Genomic DNA, 11616 nt, shown 5'->3' on the forward strand with positions numbered 1-11616 from the left:
CTGTTAGTTCACTGATCATTTCCAATAATGAATTGTTGCAAGAAATCAGAAGTTCATATAGTCAAATGTTCTTGCAAATAAAATGTCCTGTGTCTGATGTGTTAGTGCAGTGAGCATTTCTTTCATGATTTGTAACAATATGAAATTCTTCTATTACGTGGAAAATGTGTCTTGAAATGAAGTTAATCCAATCTTTATGTTTCTGCTATAGAACTGTTTTAAATTGATTTTAGATTTTTTTAGTTCATTAGCTCTATAATATAAATAATTTGAGGGTATGTTCTTAGACATAGAATTAATTCTGCTGCCTCTAACAATTTTAATTTCCTGTTTACAAAAAGGAATATTAGGCTTCTGTCTATTAGGCACTCTATGAGATGCTGTAAGGAGAGGGTAGTTAGTTATATCAGAAACAGGGAAATAAACTCTGGCTATTGGGGGAAACAGATCTGAATACTAGAATCCCATAGGACAGAGCCAGGGCAGCTCAGGTGGAACCTGGTCCAGATAGGAGAGGGGATAGTGATGTTTTCTGTGTTCTCTCTCACTTCCTCTTTCCACTCCTTTCCCTACCCCTCCTGTCCCCTACCCTCTTCCCTCTCCTACTCTCCCCTCCCATCCTCTTCCCCTCTTCCTATGCTCTTCCCCCTCCTTCCTATGCTACATTTTATGCCTAGTTTCAAAGCTTCTCTCACTATGTCATCTTTCTTCTCTCACCTCTGAGTAAAACTGGTGGGAATTTAGATCAGGTACCAGTTAACTCCCAATATAACTTCAGAGGGAATATCAATTAATTTAATGTTTTAATAATATAAATTAGTTTTTACTTTCAACAAGATCAGTGTTACATCTAAATATGTAAAATTAGAAAAAACCCAGAATATTATTTTTTAGAATATCCATTTTTCTACAAAGAAAAGTGTTTATTAATTTCTCTCTAACCTACCTCTCTTCTCCCATCTTTTCTTTTTCAGTTCATTGCAGCGTAATCAAATCTCCCTAATAAAGGAAAATACTTTTCAAGGCCTAACATCCCTAAGGATTCTGTAAGTTTGTTTATGACTATTAAAGACAAAAGATTTGTCAAGCTCTAAATTTACATATCATGACTGTGTTAGGTTTCCTGTTGCTATACTAAAACACCCTGACAAAAGCAACTTAAGTGGAAAAGGGTTGGTTTGGCTCACAGTTCCAGGGCATGGTGATTCAGGAACGCCAGGGTGGCAGGGACTGAAAGAGGCTGGTTGCATTCCCTCCACAGTCCAGGGCAGACAGATGTCAGTGAATGCCAAACGGCTAGCCTTCTCCACTTGATACAGTCCTGGATTCTCTGCCTAGGAAATGGTGCCATCCACAGTGGATGGGTTGTCACAACTCAATTAATGTAATCAAGGGAATCCCCTATGCATACACACACACCAGGCTGTCCTCATCTTGACAATCCCTCACTGAGACTACCTTCTGAAGTGATTCCGTATTGTGTCAAGTTGATAATTAAAACTGTCACAACGATTTTCATGTTACTAGCAACACTTTAAAAATGATTGACATTTTATAAACATCGTTTAGCCTTTACCTGTGATACTTCATAAAGAATCTACTTTTGGTACGTCATAGCTCACTGATGATATTGGTCTTCAGCCAATGACATGATTATCATTTCAAAGAAGAACTTAGTTGATTTCAAAATACAGCGAGGTTTGTGGCTTCGTTAGAGTAAGGGTAGGCTGACCCCAGCCCACGTGCTGACTGCAGCTTGCTTCCAATAGTTATGAACATTGTGGGAACATGGCCAGGCCTCATGTAGAAATGTTGATTTAAGCTGCATTTCTCATGCTGTGTTCCAATTGATCAGTAGCAGAAGAAACCATGTGACCCAGGAGGTGAAAAGATCTACTCTTTGGCTTTTCTACAAAGAAAACTTTGTTGGCCCTGCTCTGGAGAACCTGTCTTGTCCAATATACTTCATTTGAAGCATGTATACCTATGTAAAACACTTATATTTGCATGCATATTTGTTCCTGGTAGTCTACTAAGCCTAGGAACATGGAAATGACTAAGTACAGAAAATACAATGGGCACAATTTTTAAATATAGAAAAGTTTGAAAAATTGACCCAGGAGAAATTGTATTGACTGAATCTGCTTTTCTAGTGGGTCTCCCTTAAGAAATAAGACAGGCTGGAGTTGTGGCTCAGTGCATCTGTCACAAGGCTCTGAGTTCATTCTCCAGGGGAGGGACCGGTTCTTATCTACCACCAGGTTAGAGCACTGATAAATGAGTTTGTGCTATGAATTTACCCAGTCTTTTAATTAACGTTAAGGGCCAGTTCAAATGTGACACTATTTCTCTGGCTTATGAATGCGATGGTATCAGAATTTGTCAAGGTGTGTTCTGTAAAGCAGGGCCAGCTCTAACATTCATAGTTTGATTTCCTGCTATGGGGAAGGGTGATAGCGGAAGCCCTTTGGAAGGCTCTTGTTTGCTTATTGATTATTTGTCTTCTCTTGGGGCCTTACAACTCAGATTTGAGAAGGCAAACATGAAGCCCCACCCCACACTCTTTTTCTTTTTAAAAGCTGTCAGGACAGGATTTTTCCTGCCCTGGTTAATAGTATCAAAGGCAATATCATATCGTACCAGAAGATAAAAGTAGAGAAAATTCACAACTGGTTTGAAAGAGATACCAGCTACAATTACTGCTGCAGGGAACATACTCTAAGAGGACTGTTGTAAAAGAGAGCCAGTGACTGTAAACATTTGAAAAATGTTGTTGGGCAAGTTGGAAAGTCTTGGTTAAGGTGTATTGTGTCACTTCCTGGGATTATAAGGTGTAGTCTGACTGGAATTTTGAGTGTTTTTGTGAAATAATTAACATGTTGCTCTTGTGATTGCAGAGATCTGAGTAGAAACCTGATCCGTGAAATTCACAGTGGAGCTTTTGCGAAGCTTGGGACAATTACTAACCTGTGAGTAAATGGATGGCTATGGGCAGTAGTACCAGGAAAGTAGTAAACGGTCTACAAAACCTGTAGTCAGGTCAAAATAGTTATTTAGTTCTTTCCTTGCTTAAATGCTGTGCTATGATGCTATAGTAATCTCAGTTGTCAAGACCTGTGCTAGGTCTATCTTTTAACACATCTAAGCTTCATTTTACTTATCTAAAATATACCTAATATTTTTTAATATTATACACACATAAGGTAAAATTATATAACCATAAATACCTAATATTTATGATGCTGATACAGATTTTCCTTTTTGTATTTATTCTGTGTGTGTGTGTGTGTGTGTGTACACGTTTTGCATGTGCCACAGTGTGTATGTAGAGGTTAAAAGACATCTTTGGGAGTGGGTTCTCTATTTCTTTTGTGTGGGTGGTTTCTGAGGATTGAACACAGATTGTCAGGTTTCAAAGTGCCTAAACCAGCTGAGACATCCTGGCACCCTGATAGAGATATTTGCATGTGGTTTATATTTATTTGTTTTAAGAGTTTACTTGAAGTGTCTTTCACATTTTAGGGATGTAAGTTTCAATGAATTAACTTCATTTCCTACGGAAGGCCTGAATGGGCTCAATCAACTAAAACTTGTGGGTAACTTCAAGCTGAAAGATGCCTTGGCAGCCAGAGACTTTGCCAATCTCAGGTGTGATTTTGCCCCCTCTTCCTTTCTGTTAGTTATGGTAGGCTCTAAATCACTGAGTCTCCTATGGTTTTCTTCCCATTGGTTTCCAGATTTTTCTTGTAGGTGTTAGTTTAGAAGTAATTTCTATCTCTGCCTTTAGAACATGAACACTATCCCATAGATGTCAAGGGCATGAATTAAGTTCTGGACACTCTTGGAAAGATGTTTATCAGAATTGTTTTTTTTTTTTTTTTAATGGATTTGTCATTAGCAATAAGATACTAGAAATATCCTAAGTGCGAACTGACAAGAAGTTGGCACAGTAGCATTACATATCCTAGAGATTGCACATTTGGAGAGGCTCATCAAATGCAGCAGATAAAGGGCTTGAGCATATTCTTGTACAAAGAGAGAATACATCCACTTCGTTTATATGAGCAAAGCAAAGCTGACTGGTGGCGTAGAGCTACAGATGACTTCAGGCATTAATTTTAAGTAAACTATTTCCTATGGTATACTGGGCTTGGTTCAGGCATGTATAAAAGGATCAGTGAGGTATTTACTTTAAATTGATGCATAGTTATGGAATTTTAACATATGGCCTGATTTGCATTGGGTATTAAGAAACAACTCATAAAAGGGGGAAACTTCAGCTGTGTCCATGAGGTTTATCAGAACTCTGAGAATCACAGCCAACCTAAGGCATATGCCAGGTGTTTCTGGCAACTTGGCTAGGTTCAAGTCCTGTCTGTGGATCTGGTACTCAGTGTGTGTTTTACAATTCTTTTCCCAGGTCTCTATCAGTGCCATATGCTTATCAGTGTTGTGCATTTTGGGGGTGTGACTCTTATGCAAATTTAAACACAGAAGATAACAGCCCCCAAGACCACAGTGTGACAAAAGAGAAAGGTAAGTGTGTCCACTCTAACAGAGAACTTCCTGAGGCATTAATCAACTTGTCTGTGTTGTAATCAGTTTGGAAAGGATCAGTACAGATCTGTGAGGAAAGTACCACTTACTGTTACTTGCATAAAAAACAATATTTTATATATTCTTTGACAATTTATACATGTATAAAATATATCTTGTTCTTATCCAACCCTAATGCCCTCCCCATGACCCCTGCCCCCCCCAATACTTTTTACCATCATGTTTAATGTTATCAAGCCTCAAATAAGTTGATCTTTCATGCACTAGTAACATAGAAGAAATAACGTAGGGAGATTGGCTCCTTTGAGCTGTTTACCACTTAAAGGTGACGTGCTTTACTTTATATTTAGGAGCTACAGATGCAGCAAACGTCACCAGCACTGCTGAAAATGAAGAACATAGCCAAATAATTATCCACTGTACACCTTCAACAGGTAATGCCCAACCTACATGACTGTACTTTCTCACCTTAAGTAATGCTGGGTGAAGAGACCTAAAATGTCCAGGGATGGATGTGGTTTTTACAGTAGGGGAGGGATTAGATGACTCAAAAGAGCCATTTTTCTAACTTAGCATTCTGTTCTGTACATCACTGTGGGGTTCAACAGGGATGTGCTCATGTGGGCGTGTGCAACCTATGTGTATGTGGAGGCTAGAGGTCAATGTCAGGTGTCTTTTTCATTTGGTCTGCTTGCAGTTTTTGAGTCAGGGTCTCTTACTAGACCTGAGATGCATTGATTTGGCTAGACCATCTGGCCAGTGAGCTGCGAGGATCCACCTGTTTATCCCCATCTCCTCCAGAGCTGGAGTGACAGAACATGGCTGTGTGCCAGGCTTTTTATGAGGTTGTTGGTGACCCAAACTCTGATCTACATTCTTGTGCAGCAGGCAGGCACTTTACCAGCTTGACTGTCTCCCTAGCTCCTTAATTTTTTTCAGTGTAAATTTTTGCCTTTTTTAAAAAACCTTATTCATTCTGGGAAAGTTATTAAATTGATATCACATATTTGGTTGTGATTATAATGGCATTCTTCCTAATCTACCAAAAAAGATGGATTTCTCCCTAGCTGAGCTGTAGAAACACTTACTTTTGGATTAGGTAAGACAGAAGTAGTCTGGTGTAGAATCAAATGCCTTCTGAAGGAAGCTATAGGCTTCCAAAGGCAGTCTAATTGTTACAGGAAGTGGCTCCACCCATATAAGAATCAGCTCCCAAAGGATGTTCTTCTCAGCAGAAGACCTTGCTTCTGCTTTGTGTTGTTTCTGTGGGTGTGGGGGTAGGGGATAGTGCTGGAGGGGGGGTACTTGTTTTGTTTGAACAGACTTTCAGTATATATCTCTGGTTTGCCTGGAACTCTCTATGTAGACCAGGCTGGCCTCCAACTCAGAAGTCACCTGCCTCTGCCTCCCAAGTGCTGGGATTAAATGTGTGTGTTACCTGCCCAGCTCTGCTCTTCTTTTAAAGAGGGCTGAGTTCTGGCTCAGAGCTAAAGGCAGTAAAGTGTTTTCTTGTATAACTTTCCAAGGATATTACAAAACAATTTCAAAAGTTTATGCTATGAGGAAATCAAAAGCTGTATAGAGTTGATTACTATAATTTGAGATGGAGCTGGTGAAACATCTCAGGTGGTAAGGGCACTTATGCTAATGCCAAACCTGATGTCCTGAGTTCTATCCCCAGGACGGACATGGTGGAAGGAAAGAATCGAGTCTGGCATTTGTTCTCTGACCTCCATACATGCATGTATACCCCCTAACTGCAAAATAAATAAATATACATGTAATTTTTAAAATAGTGTTAAAATAAGATACTTTATTGAATATATGCTGAGGAAAATAAAATAAGCCTTTAGTCAGCTACAATATATAGTTTTCCTTCTACTTCATAGCCACATTTTTTAATTTTAAATTTTTCAACAAAATACTCATCATTTGTGATATAACTAGCATGTGAAAATTAGTAAGACAAATAGTTCAGCCAGAAAAATGGCTTATATCTTTAATCCCAGCTTTTGGGGTGCAGAAGCAGGGTGCAGGATGATTTCTGTAAGTTCAAGTCTAGCTTGATCTACAAAGAAAATTTCAGGGCATAGGAAGAAGAGCCTGTCTCAAAAAAAAAAAAAAAAGAAAGAAAAAGAAAAACATTTCAGTTCACTGAACACTGAAATAGTTTTGTTTTGTTTTGATGTGTGTGTGTGTGTGTGTGTGTGTATGTTTTATACCAAACTTAGTTACAAGTAGTTAATATCTGTGTGATTTACATAAGCAACTATATTAGCATAGAAAGTAAGCTTTGTCACATCATTTAAAGGTTTTCAAATGTCAGTTTCTATGAAGACCAGGCTAACTCTACCTATCTTAACCTGCCTCCTCAGTTTGCTTTTGAAAAATGGATACAAATGTGTTTACAAAATATGTGTACATTTATATATGGTTATAAAGTATTTGGAGACTAGCAAAAAAGGGAGTTAGTATTTATTGAAGTTTAACAATATATCTGGCAGCTGCCTAAGTACCTTAAACATGTAATTCTGTGTAAGCTGTACATCTCTATGAAACAGGCATAATTTAGCAACAAGGGATAGGATAGAGTCTGTAGAGATCAAAAAGGAAGAATGGTAAGATACAAGACATCTGATTGCAGACTTTAGTATTTGGACCAAGTACCTTTTATATACTAGTTAATACATAAGCTATGTTCTATGTATTAATTTTATATAAAGTGAAATTTTATTTCAGTTACCTTCATGTGACTCTACCAAATATTTAATTTCAAAAATTTAGGGCAATTTATTTCTTAAATAAACTAGTCTGTGACTAAAATATCTTAGAAGCAGTAATCTTTCAATTTACAGGTGGCAGGCTTATTTAGATTTAATTTCTATACCAGATCATAATATCCACAGTATTCTCTAAATGTGTTTCATTACCCTTTCTTTTTAATTTCTAGGTGCTTTTAAGCCCTGTGAATATTTGCTGGGAAGCTGGATGATTCGCCTTACAGTGTGGTTCATTTTCCTGGTCGCCTTGCTTTTCAACCTGCTTGTCATTTTAACAGTGTTTGCATCTTGTTCATCACTGCCTGCCTCCAAACTCTTCATAGGCTTGATTTCTGTGTCTAACTTGCTCATGGGCATCTACACTGGCATCCTTACTTTTCTTGACGCTGTGTCCTGGGGCCGATTTGCCGAATTTGGCATTTGGTGGGAAACCGGAAGCGGCTGCAAGGTAGCTGGGTCTTTGGCAGTCTTCTCCTCAGAGAGCGCCGTATTCCTATTAACACTGGCAGCCGTGGAAAGAAGCGTATTTGCAAAGGATATAATGAAAAACGGGAAAACTAGTCACCTCAGACAGTTCCAGGTGGCTGCCCTCTTAGCTTTGCTGGGTGCTACAGTAGCAGGCTGCTTTCCCCTTTTTCACGGAGGGCAATATTCTGCATCACCCTTGTGCTTGCCATTTCCTACAGGAGAAACACCATCGTTAGGATTCACTGTGACCCTAGTGCTATTAAACTCACTAGCATTTTTATTAATGGCCATTATCTACACTAAACTGTACTGCAACTTAGAGAAAGAAGACCTGTCAGAAAACTCACAGTCTAGCATGATTAAGCACGTTGCTTGGCTCATCTTCACAAACTGCATCTTCTTCTGCCCTGTTGCATTTTTCTCATTTGCGCCACTGATCACAGCAATCTCCATCAGCCCCGAGATAATGAAGTCTGTTACACTGATATTCTTCCCATTGCCTGCTTGCCTGAATCCAGTCCTGTACGTTTTCTTCAACCCAAAGTTTAAAGAGGATTGGAAACTCCTGAAGCGGCGTGTTACCAGGAAACATGGATCTGTTTCAGTTTCCATCAGCAGCCAAGGTGGCTGTGGGGAACAGGATTTCTACTATGACTGTGGCATGTATTCCCACTTGCAGGGTAACCTGACTGTCTGTGACTGCTGTGAGTCATTTCTTTTGACAAAACCAGTATCATGCAAACACTTAATAAAATCACACAGTTGTCCTGTATTGACAGTGGCCTCTTGCCAGAGGCCCGAGGCCTACTGGTCTGACTGTGGCACACAGTCGGCCCACTCTGACTATGCAGATGAAGAAGATTCCTTTGTCTCGGACAGCTCTGACCAGGTCCAGGCCTGTGGACGAGCCTGCTTCTACCAGAGTCGCGGATTCCCTCTGGTGCGCTATGCTTATAATCTTCCGAGAGTCAGAGACTGAACTTGTGTCTGTGACTGTTAACCTCCATCAACCAAATCACAGTGCTCATACTGTGGGCTGTCGGTCCTTCCACCTTCATCTGGGAAGGGCTTGTGTAATCACTTCCCGGTGTCACGCAGAAGAGGAGAAAGCTGGCAGTTTATTTCTCAAATCAGATGTCTGTGAAGAATGGATGCCTAAATTATAAACTGTTGAAAAAATAATTGTGATACCCCCAGCAAGGTGTGCGCTATTCAAAATAAATGCAACTTAAAAATGATTTGATGTATGGCATAGCAATATAAAATTAGGGTTTGTTTGTTTGTCTTTTTCTGATCCATCAGGTGCAAAGTCCAAATTATTTCTGAATTAAGCACAAAATAAGGACAGCTGTTAATATATTTTAAGTGAAAATGTGAATTTATAAAACTAAGAAAATGTCTTGCTAATTTTACCTAATGATTCATCATTAATCTCAGGATGACTTACTTCAGGGCCAAACAAGGGACCGTCTCCCAGCTAGAGCTATGAAGAGTCCAAACAGGCGTTACCTTCCTGTGTTTTCTATGTCCAGAAATCAAAGGGTTTGTTCAAATGATTTATAGATCTAAAACCTGAAGATGTTTTGAGGACAATATTAACAGCTGTTAGATTGTTTTAATAGCAAAACATTTGTTTTTGTTCATTATACATTGCTCTGGTGAAATCACAGTGGTTCCCCCCTCAGTGTTTTACAGTCACGGTCTAGGACAAAGCAAAAGGCTCATTGCTATGTGGGTTTGGTAGAGATGACGAGGAGTAAGTAACACTGAGCTTTTAGTAGTATCCAAGGGGTTCGATGGCTCTAAGTAATGTCCCATCAACTGGCATGCCCTCATGTCACTGGCTGCTCTGACATTTCCAAATTTGTTGAAGTTATCTATCATTCTGAGTCTACAGGAAGCAAACTCGAGTCTTTTTTCTTTTTTTTTTTTTTGCAATTGTAAGATAGTAATCATGACAAAGCACTTAAGTGTATTTTTAGTGAGCTGTTGTATGAGAACTTCCATTCATTTTTTGCATGCTGTAATTTAAAAAAACAAGAAAACCATTCGGTGGCTCAGATGCTGTGTGCTGTGGTTAAACAAGACACATATTAGGAGTGGGGGAATCAAAGCTTGTCCTATGTCTTTAAATTTGTTAAATTTACTTGATTCTTACCTATAGGCTTCTGATATGGAAGACTTAACACAGTGTTAAGTCAGTAGCAAACCCACTGCCATCTTAGTTATACTGGTTAAACAAAAACTTAAGCTAGGTTGCAGTTTGATTAAACTGTACATACTGTGCATATGGTGAATTTTATCTTATGTAAATTATTTTTAGAACACAAGTTGGGAAATGTGGCTTCTGTTCATTTTGTTTAATTAAAGCTACCTCCTAAACTATAGTGGCTGCCAGTAGCAGAATGTTTAATTGTGGTTTATATACGTGTTTTTTTGATTTTTTTCCCTTGTATTGTAAATAGTCTTGGTTGTACATTCTCAGTGGAATAAAAACAGAATCTTTGTATATCAAAATCATGTAGTTTGTATAAAATGTGGGAGGGATTTATTTACTGTGTGCTGTAATTTTGTAAGGTCATCTATTTACAACATAAATATAATGTTTGTATATTTACACATCTGATAAATATTAAATCATAACTTGGTAAGAAAATCCCAATTAAAGGCTTTCTTCCTAAAATTCAAGTTATCGAAAACTGTTCATTTCTTTAAGAAACAGAATAGGCCAGGCATGGTGGCTCATTCCTTTAATCTCAATAGTTCATGGTCAGCCTGGTCTACATAGTAAGTTTCAGCTAGAGCTTTATAGAGAGATTGTGTCTCAAAAACATCCAACAAAACAAAGCAAAAACCCAAATAAATCAACAATAAAATATTCGGTACATAAAGTATGTGGTAAACTGTGCTAGACATTTGATATTAAATATAACATTGTACGCGATGTTTTAAATGATTAAGAGTTCTATAAAGCAATCTAGTACTTCTCAATTTATAACTACGTATATTACTGAGTGTACTTAGTATCACACAGCCAAATTAAAATTTCTAACTACCAAATATTAAAAGAAATGTTGGAAATAACCACTGGAAAACATAATTTTCATGCTATCTATAAAAGTCTAGGAGACTATACTGAAATTTAGAAGAAAAGTTTTAGCCTAAATCTAAACTATATAGTAGAAAACAAATTGTGATATTTAAGAGAATAGTAATCATTAGATTTACTAAAAGCAAGATTTAACAATCTGCAAGATACTACATACAGTGACTTTCCTAGATGCCTAAGAAAACTCATTTTTCAAATGAAAAGACAATTGATAAGCCACAGAAAATTTCAGTAAATCCTTAAAACACTTATGAGCCAAACCAGAACCCAAGTCTCTCTGTGTATTTATATTATTTTATGAGTGTGGGTGTATGCAGGTGTGCTCATGCCAGACAATTTCTCTATCCACCTCATTTAGGACAGGTTCTCTCGTTAGTCTGAAACTCATTGATTAGGCTAGACCATCTGATTAGCTAGAATGACTGGCCAGAGCTTGTGCCAGCACACCGCAGTTTTATGTAGGTGCTGGAAATGGAACTCAGCTGTTCAAGCTTCGAGGTAGGCAGTTTACTGACTGAATTGTCCCCAGTCCACTCATCTCAGCTCTGGATAATAGTGAGTCTATGTTAGACTTTGAATGTTGGAAACTTCTATAGCAAAAAGCACGGCATAATCACCTTCCTTACACCTTTCACAATTGTCCACAGCACACAATGAGTCTTTCATCTTCACCGCATTCACTAAGCCCCTTCAGTCAACTAA

The 11616-nt window shown here is 38.2% G+C and overlaps 1 protein-coding gene across 1 annotated transcript in view; it reads left to right on the forward strand.

Annotated features, from left to right (window-relative positions):
• Lgr4 (leucine rich repeat containing G protein-coupled receptor 4) overlaps window positions 1-10493 on the forward strand; it is a 98768-nt gene extending 88275 nt beyond the window's left edge. Inside the window, exons 13-18 of the mRNA XM_031371321.1 lie at window positions 975-1046; window positions 2898-2969; window positions 3523-3648; window positions 4421-4536; window positions 4908-4991; window positions 7508-10493. Of these exons, the coding sequence (XP_031227181.1) occupies window positions 975-1046; window positions 2898-2969; window positions 3523-3648; window positions 4421-4536; window positions 4908-4991; window positions 7508-8784 (1747 nt within the window). The 3' untranslated portion in view covers window positions 8785-10493. The remainder of the gene's footprint in view (window positions 1-974; window positions 1047-2897; window positions 2970-3522; window positions 3649-4420; window positions 4537-4907; window positions 4992-7507) is intronic.
• Window positions 10494-11616: the final 1123 nt, after the last annotated feature.

Source organism: Mastomys coucha, unplaced genomic scaffold (assembly GCF_008632895.1).
Source record: "Mastomys coucha isolate ucsf_1 unplaced genomic scaffold, UCSF_Mcou_1 pScaffold15, whole genome shotgun sequence".
NCBI lineage: Eukaryota > Metazoa > Chordata > Mammalia > Rodentia > Muridae > Mastomys > Mastomys coucha.